General features: G+C 45.9%; 1 protein-coding gene across 1 annotated transcript in view; it reads left to right on the plus strand.

Annotated features, from left to right (window-relative positions):
- fam83hb (family with sequence similarity 83 member Hb) overlaps positions 1-14,594 on the plus strand; it is a 77,192-nt gene that overhangs the window by 20,199 nt on the left and 42,399 nt on the right. The window contains exons 2-3 of the mRNA XM_078535865.1: positions 7,820-8,290; positions 9,179-9,343. Of these exons, the coding sequence (XP_078391991.1) occupies positions 7,844-8,290; positions 9,179-9,343 (612 nt within the window). The 5' untranslated portion in view covers positions 7,820-7,843. The remainder of the gene's footprint in view (positions 1-7,819; positions 8,291-9,178; positions 9,344-14,594) is intronic.

Here is a 14,594-nt window from a genome sequence, read left to right on the forward strand (position 1 = left end):
CTTCTGGTTCCCCTTTATCTATCTTGCTTGTTATCTCCTCAAAGAATTCTAATAAATTTGTTAGGCATGATTTCCCCTTCATGAAGCCATGCTGACTCTGCTTGATTATATTATGTATTTCTAAATGCTCTGCAATTACATCCTTTATAATAAGCTCCAATATTTCCCCAATGACAGATGTTAAGCTAACTGGCCTATAGTTACCTTTTTTTTGTCTCCCTCCCTTTTTGTATCAGGGTGTTACATTGGCTGTTCCCCAATCCTCTGGGACTTTTGCAGAATCTAAGGATTCTTGGAAGATTACTACCAGTGCATCCACTATCTCTGTGGCTACTTCCTTTAATATCCTTGGATGCAACCCATCAGGTCCAGGGGACTTATCAGCCTTTAGCCCCATTAGTTTCCTTAGTACTTTTTCTCTAGCGATAGTTATTATATTTATTTCCTCCCCAACCCACCCCCCCCCCCCCCCCCAACTCCTTTTGCCCCTTGATTATTTAGTATTTTTGGAATGCTATTAGTATCTTCTACTATGAAGGCTGAAGCAAAGTATATATTCAACTCCTCTGCCGTTTCCTAGTTAGTTCCCCATTATTATTTCCTCAGCCTCATTGTTTAAGGGGCCTATGTTCACTTTGGCCTTTCTCTTCCTTTTTATATATTTAAAGAAGCTCTTACTGTCCATTTTTATATTACTTACTAATTTCCCCTCAAAGTTTATTTTCTCCCTCTGTTATTTTTTTGGTCATCTTTTGTTGGTTTTTAAAACTTTCCCAATCCTCTGACTTACCATTAATCTTTGCCACATTGTATGTTTTTTCTTTCAATTTGATACTGTCCTTAACTTCCTTGGTTAACTATGGCTGGTTTATCCCCTTCCTAGAATCCTCCTTCCTCACTGGGATATATCTTCGTTGAGAGAGATGAACTATTTTCTTAAACATCTGCCATTGTGCATCAACCATGTTTTCTCCTAGACTGCTTTCTCAGTCCACTCCAGCCAACTCTGCCCTTATTGCATTGTAATTACCCTCATTTAAGTTTAGCACAGTTGTTTCTGACCCAAGTTTCTCACTCTCAAACTGAATGCTAAATTCTACCATGCTATGGTCACTGTTTCCTAGGTGATCCTTCACCCATCTGGTTCACCAATGTCCTTTAGGGAAAGAAATCTGCAATCCTTACCTGGTTTGGCCTACATGTGACTCCAGACCCACAGCAATGTGGTTGACTCTAAATACCCTCTGAACAACGGCAGTTAAGGATGGGCAATAAATGCTGGCTTAGCCAGCGATGCCCATATCCAATGAATGAATAAAAAAAACTCTCATCATTTATTAAACCTGCCTCATTACACATTACCAGATCCAAAATAGCCTGATCCCTGGTTGGATCCACAACATATTGTTCTAAGAAACTGTCCCAAATACACTCTATGAATTCTTCCACGTGTCTACCTCCGCCAATTTGATTTTCCAGGACTGTCACTGACCTCATCTCCTCTGGAGATCTTCCCTCCACAGCTTCCAACCTCATAGTCTCCCAACCTCGGACTTTACCTCCTACCCAAAATCCACAAACAGGACTATCCCAGCAGACCGATCGTGTCAGCCTGTTCCTGCCCCATGGAACTCATTTCTTGATATCTTGACTCCATTCTCTCTCCCCTTGTCCAGTCCCTTCCCACCTACATCCGTGATTCCTCTGACACCCTTCATCAGATCAACAATTTCCAGTTCTTTGGCCCCAACCGCCTCCTCTTCACCATGGACGTCCAATCCCTCTACACCTCCATCCCCCACCAGGATGGTCTGAGGGCTCTCCGCTTCTTCCTTGAACAGAGGCCCGAACAATTACCATCCACCACTACTCTCCTCCGTCTGGCTGAGCTTGTTCTCACACTGAACAATTTCTCCTTAAACTTGTCTCACTTCCTCCAAATAAAAGGTGTGGCTATGGGTAGCCGCATGGGCCCCAGCTATGCCTGTCTCTTTATGGGGTATGTGGAACATTCCTTGTTCCAGTCCTACTCAGGCCCCCTCCCATAACTCTTTCTCCGGTACATCGATGACTGCTTCGGTGCTGCTTCATGCTCTCGTCTGGACCTGGAAAAATTTATTAATTTTGCTTCCAATTTCCATCTCTCCATCATTTTCACATGGTCCATCACCGACACTTCCCTTCCCTTCCTTGACCTCTCTGTCTCAATTTCTGGTGTTAGACTGTCCACCAATATCCATTCTAAGCCTTCCGACTCCCACAGCTACCTCGACTACAGCTCCTCACACCCCGCTTCCTGTAAGGACTCCATCCCATTCTCTCAGTTCCTTCGCCTCCGTCGCATCTGTTCTGATGATGCCACTTTCCAAAACAGTTCCTCTGACATGTCTTCCTTCTTCCTTAATTGAGGTTTTCCACCCACGGTGGTTGACAGGGCCCTCAACTGTGTCCGGCCCATCTCCTGCGCATCCGCCCTCACACTTTTCTCTCCCTCCCAGAACCATGATAGGGTCCCCCTTGTCCTCACTTATCACCCCACCAGCCTCCGCATTCAAAGGATCATCCTCCGCCATTTCCGCCAACTCCAGCATGATGCCACCACTAAAACACAGCCTCCCTTCACCCACCCGGTGGCATTCCGCAGGGATCATTCACTCCGGGACACCCTGGTCCACTCCTCCATCACCCCCTACACCTCAACCCCCTCTCACGGTACCTTACCATGCGACCGCAGAAGGTGCAACACCTGTCCCTTTGCTTCCCCCCTCCTCACTGTCCAAGGACCCAAACACTTCTTTCAGGTGAAGCAGCATTTCACTTGCACTTCCCTCACTTTAGTCTACTGCATTCGCGGCACCCAATGCGGTTTCCTCTACATTGGAGAGACCAAACGCAGACTGGGTGATCGCTTTGCGGAACACCTTCGGTCTGTCCGCAAGCATGACCCAGACCTCCCTGTCGCTTGCCATTTCAACACTCCACCCGGCTCTCATGCCCACATGTCTGTCCTTGGCTTGCTGCATTGTTCCAGTGAAGCTCAACGCAAACTGGAGGAGCAGCACCTCATCTTCCAACTAGGCACTTTACAGCCTTCCAGACTGAATATTGAGTTCAACAATTTTAGATCATGAACTCTCTCCTCCACCCCCACCCCCTTTCCAATCCCCCTTTTTCCAATAATTTATAATTTTTAAAATATATCTTTCTTTTCCCACCTATTTTTAAATTTATTTCGATCTATCGTTTTATCTCCACCTTTTAGCCTATTTTGATCCCTTCCCCCCACCCCACCCCCACTAGGGCTATCTGCCACTTGTTTGTCCTGCTTTCTACCCTTAATGTCAACATTAGCACATTCCTTAGATAATATCACCACCGTCAACACCCATTTGTCATTTTGTCTATGACATCTTTGGCAATCTCTTCTTTGCCTCCACCTATCACTGACCCTCTATCCAGCTGTACCTGTCCCACCTCCCTCAACTAGCTTATATTTCACCTCTTTTCTATTTTTCCTTAGTTCTGTTGAAGAGTCATACGGACTCGAAACGTTAACTGTGTTCCTCTCCGCAGATGCTGTCAGACCTGCTGAGTTTTTCCAGCTATTTTTGCTTTTGTTGTAGCATATTATTTAAATGGGGAGAGTTTGCAGAAATTTGTGGTACAGAGGGATCTGGGAATCCTGGTACATGAATCACAAAAAGTTAGGATGCAGGTACAGAGAGTGGTTAGCAGACAAATGTAATGTTGTTGGTGTTCATTGCAAGGGGAATGGAATATAAAAGTAGGAAAATTTTGCTGCAGTTTTTAAGGGTGTTGGTGAGACCACATCTGGAGCACTGTGTACAGTTTTGGTCTCCTTATTTAAGAAAGGATATAGTTGCATTAGAAGCAGGTCAGGGGTGATTTACTTGGCTGATTCCTGGAACGAGGGGGTAGTCTTTTGAGGATGGGTTAGACACGTTGGGTCTGTATCCTTTGGAGTTTAGAAGAATGAGAGGTGATTCTCATTGAAATATTTTGAGGGGACTTGACAGGATAGATCCCAAAAAAATGTTTCCCTTATGAGAAAGGCTAGAACTAAGGAACACCGTTAGAAAATAGGACGTCTTCCATTTAAGACGGAGATAAAGAGATTGTTTCTCGTTAGTTTTTTAAAATTCATTCACGGGGTGTGGGCTTTACTGGCTCTGCCATAATTTATTGCCCATCCCCAGTTGCCCTTGAGAAGGTGGTAGTGAGCTTCCTTCTTGAACAACTGCAGTCCGTGTGTTGTAGGTACACCCATGGTGTTTAGGGAGGGAGTTCCAGTATTTGACCCAGCGACAGTGATGGAACGGCGATATATTTCCAAGTCAGAATGGTGAGTGATTTGGAGGGGAACTTCCAGGTGATGGTGTTCCCATCTATCTGCTGCCCTTGTCCTTCTAGATGGTAGTGGTCATGGGTTTGGAAGGTGCTGCCTAAGGAGCCTTGGTGAATTCCTGCAGTGCATCTTGTAGATGGTACACACTGCTGCTACTGTGCGTTGGTGGTGGAGGGAGTGAATGTTTGCGGATGTGGTGCCAATCAAGCCGGCTGCGTTGTCCTGGACAGTATCAAGCCTCTTGAGTGTTGTGGGAGCTGCACTCATCCAGGCAAGTCGGGAGTATTCCATCACACTCCTGACTTGTGCCTTGTAGATGGTGGACAGGCTTTGGGGAGTCGGGAGGTGAGTTACTCGTCGCACGATTCCTGCTCTGACCTGCTCTTGTAGCCACAATATTTATACGGCTAATCCAGTTCAGTTTCTGATCAATGGTAACCCCCAGGATGTTGATAGTGGGGGATTCAGTGATGATAATGCCAATAAACATCAAGGGGCGATGGTTGGATTGTTGGAGATGGTCATTGCCTGGCACTTGTGTGGCATGAATGTAATTTGCCACTTGTCAGTCCAAGCCTGGATATTGTCCAGTTCTTGCTGCATTTGAACATGGACTGCTTCAGTATCTGAGGAGTCGCGAATGGTGCTGAATATAGTGCAATCATCAGGGAACATCCCCACTTCTGACCTCATGATGGAAGGAAGGTCACTGATGAAGTAGCTGAAGATGGTTGGGTCGAGGACACTACCTGAGGAACTCCTGCAGTGATGTCCTGGAGCTGAGATGACTGACCTCCAACAACCACAACCATCTTCCTTTGTGTTAGGTACGACTCCAACCAGTGGAGAATTTTCCCCCTGATTCCCATTGACTCCAGTTTTGCTAGGGTTCCTTGATGCCACACTCGGTCAAATGTGGCCGTGATGTTACGGGCAGTCACTCTTATCTCACCTCGGGAGTTCAGCTCTTTTGTCCATGTTTGAACCAAGGCTGTAATGAGGTCTGGAGTTAAGTGGCCCTGGTGATACCCAAACTGGGTATCAGTGAGCAGGTTATTGCTAAGAATGTGCTGCTTGATAGCACTGTTGATGACCCCTTCCATCACTTTACTGATGATCGAGAGTAGATTGATGGGGTGGTAATTGGCCGGTTGGATTTTCCTGCTTTTTGTGTACAGGACATTTCTGGGCAATTTTCCACATAGCCGGGTAGATGTCAGTGTTGTAGCTGTACTGGAACAGCTTGGCTAGGGGCATGGCAAGTTCTGGAGCACAAATCTTCAGTACTATTGCTGGAATATCGTCAGGGCCCTTGTCAGTGCTTTCAGCCGTTTCTTGATATCATGTGGAGTGAATTGAATTGGCTGAAGACTGGCATCTGTGATGCTAGGAACCTCCGGAGGAGACCGAGATGGATCATCTACTTGGCACTTCTGGCTGAATATTGTACCAAATGCCTTATGTTTTGCGCTGATGAGGGGTGGTGGTGGCGGAGGCACAGTGATATTGTCACTCGACTGTGCATTGTTGTAAAAACCCATCTGGTTCACTAATATCCTTTAGGGAAGGAAATCTGCTGTCTTTACCTGGCCTGGCCTAGATGTGACTCCAGACGCACAGCAATACGTTTGACTCTTAAACAATTGGGAATGGGCAGTAAATGCTGGCCTAGCTAGTGACACCCACATCCCAGGAACGAATAAAAAATAACTGATGTGCTGGGCTCCCCCATCATTGGGGATGGGGATATTTGTGGAGCCTCCTCCTCCAGTGAGTTGTTTAATTGTCCACCATCATTCACGACTGGATGTGGCAGGACTGCAGAGCTTAGATTTAATTTGAGGGTTGTGGGATCGCTTAGCTCTGTCTATCACTTGCTGCTGATGCTTTTTGGCACACAAGTAGTCCTGTGTTATAGCTTCACCAGGTTGAAGCCTCATTTTTAGATATGCCTGGTGCTGCTCCTGGCATGCCCTCCTGCACCTTTTATTGAACCAGGGTTGATCCCCTGGTTTGAGATGCCAGGTTATGAAGGTGCAGATTGTGTTTGAGTACAATTCTGCTGCTGCAATTCTGAGGCACATGGGGTGCCAGTCTTGAGTTGCTAGATCTGTTTGAACTCTATCCCATTTAGCACGGTGGTAGTGCCACACAACACGATGGAGGGTATCCTCAGTGTGAAGGTGGGACTTCATCTCGCACAACAACAATAGGTGGTCATTCCTACTGATACTGTCATGGACAGATGCATCTGGTGAGGATGAGGTCAAGTATGTTTCTCCTTCTTATTGGTTCACTCACCACCTTCTGCAGCCCCAGTCTAGCAGCTATGTCCTTTAGGACTCTTCCAGCTCGGTCAGTAGTGGGGCTCCCGAGCCACTCTTGGTGGTGGACATTGAAGTCCCCCACCCAGAGTACATTCTGTGCTCTTGCCACTCTCAGTGCTTCCTCCAAGTGATGTTCAACATGGAGGAGCACTGATTCATCAGCTGAGGAAGGGCGGTACATGGTAATCAGCAGGAGGTTTCCTTCCCCATGCCTTCATGGGGCCCGGAGTCAATGTTGACCCTGACTCTATACCACTGTGCTGCCACCTCTGCTGGGTCTGTCCTGCTGGTGGGATAGGACATACCCAGGGATGGTGATGGTGGTGTCTGGGACATTTTCTGTAAGGTATGATTCCGTGAGGGTGACTGTCAGTCTGTGTTTGACTAGTCTGTGAGACAGCTCTCCCAGTTTTGGGACTAGCCCTTAGATGCAGGGTTGACAGGGCTGAGTTTATCTAGGTTGATGTCGGGTGGTGCTTTTTGAGACTTTGTTGTGGTTTGATACAGCTGAGCAACTTGCTGGGCCATTTCAGAGGGCATTTAAGAGTCGACCACATTCCTGTCACATGACTCCACAGACCAGATAAGGATGGCAGATTTCCTTCCCTAAAGGGACATTAGTGAACCAGATGGGTTTTTACAACAATCGACTATGGTTTCATGGTCATCATTCGACTTTTAATTCCAGATTTTTATTGAATTGAAATTCTGCTATTTGCTGAGGCAGGATTTGAACCCAGGTCCCCAGAGCATTACCCTGGGTCTCTATATTACCCATTCAGTGGCAATACCACTACTCCATCACCTCCTTTGCTTAAGTGCTGCCGAAGAAGGCTTGGTGAGTTTCTGCAGTGCATCTTGTAGATTCTGTTCTCCAAAGAGCAGTGGAGTCAGGGTCATTGAACGTTTTTGAGACTGAGTTGGATGGATTCTAACTCAGATGACTGACAAGGGAGCCAAAGGGTAGTGGGGCTGGATAGGAAAACAGAGGTCGCAGTTAAATCAGGCATGATCTTATCAAATGTTAGGGCAGGCTCAAGGGGCGGAATGGGTAACATTTGCTTGAAATTCGTATGTATGTGTGTGTGTGTCCCTCAGTGTCACTAACTCAGATTTGTATGTGCAGGTTTGCTGCAGCAGTGGATGTGACATGGCACACCGTTCTCAATCTTCGTCCTTGGGCAATGTGGACAATGATCCCAACTTTATCCCTCCTCACTACAAGGAATATTACCGCATCGCTATTGATGTCCTGGCTGAGGAGGGAATCGATGCATACTACCGCTTTCTGGCAGATGAGAAGGAGGTGGATTTTCTCAGCAGCTCTGAGATTGAGCACATTAATAAGTACCTGAAGAAACCCACAATTCCCTTGGATGAGCTTGAATTTGGTGGAGGTGACTATGTTGAATCAGACTCATCGGGAACCTACTGGCCGGTTCACACGGACATTGCTGCCCCGGCACTAGATCTAGGATGGCCCAATATTCATATGTGCAGGGGACCCTCTGATGTTACTATATTTGTCCATCCACCAGCCCCTGAAACCCTCAGCATCAAGGAAGAGGTCAGGAGACTCATCAGGTCAGCCACCCAGGTAAGGAGATTAATGATCTGAGCAATAAGATAGTGTAGGCAAGGTAATACTTCAGGTCTCATTTACCCCTGTCAATTCTGTGCTGAGCCATTGCGAAGAGTTGTTGCACATTGATGCTTAGTGTCGTCAACTGCTTTAACAATCATACACTGAGTCTTAGAGTCATCTTTAATATCACTGTAGAATCGTAGAATGATGCAACACAGGGGGTCATTTGGCCCATCATACCTGTGCTGGCCCTTCAAAAGAGCTATCCAATTAGTTCCACTCACTGCCCTTTCACTAGTCTGCCGCACACTTACCTTCAGTCTAAACAAAGCAATTGTGAAACATTTTTAGCCAATTAGCTATCTCTTAACCAATTGTTTATCTGTGCTGCCACTGGCTCTTTGGGCTTTAATTTTGCTAACAAGTCTATTATGTAATATTTTATTAAATCTTTTTTCAAAGTCCTCATATCAACTGTACGACTCTCACCAACCCTCTCCATTACTTCATCAAAGTACTTGATTAAATGTCAAGCACGATTTGCCTTTAATAAATTGGTACTGGTTGTCATTTGTTAATCCATATTTTCCCAAAGTTAATTTTCTCTCTTGATTATTGAGTTTAAAAGTTTTCGCACCATCAATGTTCAGCTGATAGGCCTGTAGTTTCTGGGTTTATCCCTCTCCCCTTTTTAAACAGGGATGTAACATTTGCAGTTCCCCAATGGTTCTGACCACAATACACTCTCACTGACCCACTAGAACTAACTTCTGACTCAGCATGTTATGGTTTGTTTTATGATTTAACCCTTCACTATCCAGTGGTGGCTGCTTCTGTTCACACCTCTCTGCTGAGGAATGAAGAGTTGATGTTTAGTCCTGGGTTTGTTTCTCCTTGCAGGTTATTGCGATTGTAATGGATGTTTTCACTGATATCGATCTGTTTGCTGAGGTGCTGGAGGCTGCGAGTCACGGGATCCCTGTCTACCTCCTCTTGGATGAACTGTTCTCTCATCACTTTCTGGATATGGTCAAGAAACTCCAAGTGAATCTGAGTCACATACAAGTAAGAACCAGTCAATTTTAATCTGGTTTACCATGGAGCTATGGTGAAGCTGTTTTTAAAAATTGGGGGACTGGATGATATGCTGGTTTATATATTCACAGAATCACAGTGCAGAAGAGGCACTTTGGTCCATCGAGTCTGCACCGACACGTGAGAAACACCTGACCTACCTACCTAATCCCATTTACCAGCACTTGGCCCATAGCCTTGAATGTTATGATGTGCCAAGTGCTCATCCAGGTACTTTTTAAAGGATGTGAGGCAACCCGCCTCCACCACCCTCCCAGGCAGTGCATTCCAGACTGTCACCACCCTCTGGGTAAAAAAGTTTTTCCTCACATCCCCCTTAAACTTCCTGCCCCTCACCTTGAACTTATGCCCCCTTGTGACTGACCCTTCAACTAAGGGGAACAGCTGCTCCCTATCCACCCTGTCCATGCCCCTCATAATCTTGTACACCTCGATCAGGTCGCCCCTCAGTCTTCTCTGCTCCAACAAAAACAACCCAAGTCTATCCAACCTCTTTTTATAACTTAAATGTTTCATCCCAGGCAACATCCTAGTGAATCTCCTCTGCGCCCCCTCCAGTGCAATCACATCCTTCCTATAATGTGGCGACCAGAACTGCACACAGTACTCCAGCTGTGGCCTCACCAAGGTTCTATACAACTCCAACATGACCTCCCCACTTTTGTAATCTATGCCTCGATTGATAAAGGCAAGTGTCCCATATGCCTTTTTCACCACCCCACTAACATGCCCCTCTGCCTTCAGAGATCTGTGGACACACACGCCAAGGTCCCTTTGTTCCTCAGAACTTCCAAGTGTCATGCCGTTCATTGAATACTTCCTTCTCAAATTACTCCTATTGATCTGTCCTCTGGGATCAATGCTCAAATATAGCCCATAATAATGGGACAATCTCTTATCTACCTGGTGAACATAAGAGTTGGTGAGAAATGTGTGTGTGCAATGTATGTATCTAATGAAAATAGTGAGCAAGTTATTGCTAAGCAAGTGCCGCTTGATAGCACTGTTGATGACCCCTTCCATCACTTTGATGATAATTGTGAGTAAACTGATGGGGCGGTAATTGTCCGGGTAGATGCCAGTTTTGTAGCTGTACTGGAACAGCTTGGTTAGGGGCATGGCAAGTTCTAAGTTCTAGAGCACAAGTCTTCAGTACTATCGCCGGAATATTGTCAGGGCCTATAGCCTTTGCAGTATCCAGTGCCTTCAGCCAGTTCTTGATATCACATGGAGTGAATCGAATTAGCTGAAGACTGGCATCTGTGATGCTGGGGACCCCCGGAGGAGGCCAAGGTGGATCATTGTTTTGGATCATTGAGGATGGGCATATTTGTGGAGCCTCCTCCTCCTGTGATTTGTTTAATTGTCCACCAGCATTCATGACTGGATGTGGCTTAGATCTGATCAATCAGTTGTGGAATCGCTTAGCTCTCTCTATCACTTGCTGCTTATGCTGTTTGGCATGCAGGTAGTCCTGTGTTGTAGCTTCTCCAGGCCGACAGCTCATTTTTAGGTCTGCCTGGTGCTGCTCCTGGCATGCCCTCCTGCACTCCTCATTGAACCAGGGTTGATCCTGTGGCTTGGTGGTAATAGTAGGGTGGGGGATATGCCGGGCCATGAGGTTACAGATTGTGTTTGAGTACAATTCTGCTGCTGCTGATGGCCCACAGCACCTCATGGATGCCCAGTCTTGAGTTGCTGGATCAGTTCCAAATCTATCCCATTTAGCACAGTGATAGTGCCACACAACACGATGGAGGGTATCCTCAATGTGAAGGCAGGACTGTGCGGTGGTCACTCCTACTGACACTGTCATGGACAGATGCATCTACGGCAGGCAGGTTGGTGAGGATGAGATCAAGTATGTTTTTCCCTCTTGGTTCACTCACCATCTGCCGCAGACCCAGTCTAGCAGCTATGTCCTTGAGGGCTCAGCCAGTAGTGGTGCTATGGAGCCACTCTTGGTGATGGACATTGAAGTCCCCCACCTAGAATACATCCTGCATCCTTGCCACCCTCAGTGCTTCTTCCAAGTGGTGTTCAACATGGAGGAGCACTGATTCATCAGCTGAGGGAGGGCGGTACGTGGTAATCAGCAGAATTGTTGCCTGTGTTTGACCTGATGCCATGGGTTCTGGAGTCGATGTTGAGGACTCCCTAGGCAACTCAAAAATATGGGGTTAAGGTTACAATCAGATCAGCTATGATCCTATCGAGTGGCAGAGCAAGCTCGAGGGGCCAAGTGGCCACTCCTGCTCCTAATTCTTATGTTCGTATGCTCTGACCTGATTGTATACCACTGTGCTGCCACCTCTGCTATATCGTTGCTTTGTGGGAATTAAAGCAGCATCTCCCCTTTCCAAATCCTAAATTACTACAAGCTCTTGTTCGTGAATAGAAGTCAGGAACTGCACAATGGATTAGATATCGGAAGTGGAGATTTAAAGTCCTGGGTACCTTAGCAGTGTTGATACAAATCTACAGAGGCTTCGGATTTCAAGAAGATGAAGAGTGATAAGGACTATGGGATTAGATTAAATAGCATATCTAAGAATACAAGAGTGAAGGCTGTTAGACTTCGTGACTTGTGGAGAAAAGGACTGGCATAGCCATATTGTTGGACAGCATGATCATTTGAGACCTCGGGGATGCTCATCCCTGCTCTTCTGTTGGTCACCCCAGGCCCAGGAAAGGGTTCCATGCTCAGGGTTAGGAGCCATGCCTAAAGGCAGAACCTGTGAATTTTCAGCGGTGATGGAGGGTCGACAGTTGCTTACAGGCGGACGATCTTTCAGGAAGAGGACTTGTGTTTCCTTTACAACCTGAATGAACAAATGGTTTCACCTGTAACCTCAGTAATTCTGTGCAAATCTGTGCTGCTGCATATGTATTCCAATCGAGCCCCTGTATCCCACTGACCTAGGAACATAGCATGTTAGAAAAAAACTTTCAATCTACAAGAATAGGTGGATGCTGAATGAATGGAAGAAAGATGGGGAGGGGTGACCAATATTTTGCCAAATTCGTTGATTTAAAGGAGGGGCACAAAAATAGAGGGGGAGGGGAAGGGAGAAACAGGCTTAGGGAGAGGATTCTGAAGGCACAGCTACCAATGATGGGATGAAGAAAGATGGCTATGCACAAGGATGCGAGAGATTGGCGGTTGGTACGAGGAGGTTTCCAGGGCTTTTGACAAGGCCATGGACACAAGGATGATAGTTTTAAATTTCAGGCGTTAATAGGCCTTATAGAGTCAGGAACTCGCAGACCTCAGTAACACAAAATGGGAAAGTTTCAGTTTAGGTTTATCACTGAAATGTGAACCATATAGCACAGAAGAGGACTTCAACTCTGTGGCAGCTCTTTGAAAAAGCAATGCAGTTAGCTCCACTCCCCTGTTCTTTTCACTATAGCCATGCAAATTTCTCTTTTCCAACTATCCAATTCCCTTATTAAAGTTATTCTTGAATCTGATTTCCTCTACCCTACCGGGCAGGGCATTCCAGATCATCATAACAGTGTGTGAAAAAATTCCCATCTCCCCTCTGGTTCTTTCACCAATTATCTTAAATCTATAATCTTCAGCACCACAACTCTGAGATACCTGTGCTCCTCTATTCTAGCCTGTGAGCATCCCTAATTTCCGTTGCTCCACCATTGGTGGCCGTGCCTTCAGCTGCCTAGACCCCAAGCTCTGGAATTCCCTCCCTAAACCCCTCTGCCTCTCCACCTCACTTTCCTCCTTTAAGACACTCCTCAAAACCTACCTCTTTGACCAAGCTTTTGGCCATCTACCCAAATAACTCGATATGTGGCTCAGTGTCATATTTTGTTTTATAGCATCCCTGTGAAGAACTGTTTATTGTGTTAAAATCCAAGTTGACCCTCCTGCCACTGGAAAATGTTTTTCCTTAATTAATCTATTGAAATCCCTTATGATGTTGAAAATCTCTATGACACCCCTCCCCACCGACTTCTCTGCTCCAAGGAGAACAATTCCGACCTCTCCATTCTCTCAATATAACTGATGTTCCTCATCCCTGGCATTATTCTATTCATTCTCCTCTGCACCCTCTCCAAGGCCTTGACATTGTACATAAAGTGTCGTGCTCAGAATTGGATTAAATACTCCAGAGAAGCTGCTTTTGCATTCTGCCTCTATTTATAAAGCCCAGGATTCCATATGCTTTCTGAACAAACTGAACAGCTTTTCCTGCCAGCTTCAAAGGTCCATTTGTATAAATCCCATCATCGCTCTTCCCTGCACCGACCTAAAAATTGTACCATTTAATGATACCGCCTCACCTCATTCTCCCCAAAAATGCATCATTTCACATTGCTACATGAAAACAATAGTAGTATTAGAAATATTGATAATGTGATGATCTCAGGAAGCTGGACTGAACAGCACTAGTGGGAAATAGTATGAAAGCAAATTGAATGGTATTTAGACAGATCATACACAGTACAGAACAAATACCCAATATAAGGCAAGGAAAAAGAGACATGTCAAAACTTTTCATCTTGCACTCATCAGGACACTTCACAAGAATACCAATATAGGGGGAAAACAGTTTGAGAAGAGAGTGCTGATTAGTATCTCAAAATTTGGAGAAGTGAAGCTAGTTGTTTCACGTGCTACTACGCAGTAGCAGCACGAGTGATATTCACCACTAACAGGATGCTGCCATCAAGTCAAAAAGATGCCTATCACACAAATTGAGTAATATGGTATATGAATTTCAGTGCCAGTGTGGTGCTAGGTATATGTGCCGTACATTCCAAACACTGGCAGATCATATCAAACAGCATGGGCAGAATTTTGCCGTTGGTGAGCAGGGGGCAGGGCCCGCTCGCCGATGCGTAAAATGACACAGGATGAGGTCGGGCGGAACCCCTGATGTCATCCCGCCTCATTTAAATTTTCAGGAAGGTGGGGGCGCAGCAAAATCAGCTGCTGGCCCGCTGACCTGTCAATGGCCAATTGAGGCCATTGACAGGCTCATTTAACCAATTGAAGGACCTGCCCGTCCAACCTTAAGGTTGGTGGGCAGGCCAGGAGCCCCAGAGGCAAATAGAGAAAACATGAAACCTCATCCAGCGGCGGGATGAGGTTTCATGCAAGATTTAAAAAATTTTAACAAAGTTATTCTGTAAATTATGAACATGACCCATCTCGTGTGACATTGTCACATGAGGAGCACATGTAAGGGAATATTTT

Source organism: Cetorhinus maximus, chromosome 3 (genome assembly GCF_964194155.1).
Source record: "Cetorhinus maximus chromosome 3, sCetMax3.hap1.1, whole genome shotgun sequence".
In the NCBI taxonomy this organism is placed as follows: domain Eukaryota; kingdom Metazoa; phylum Chordata; class Chondrichthyes; order Lamniformes; family Cetorhinidae; genus Cetorhinus; species Cetorhinus maximus.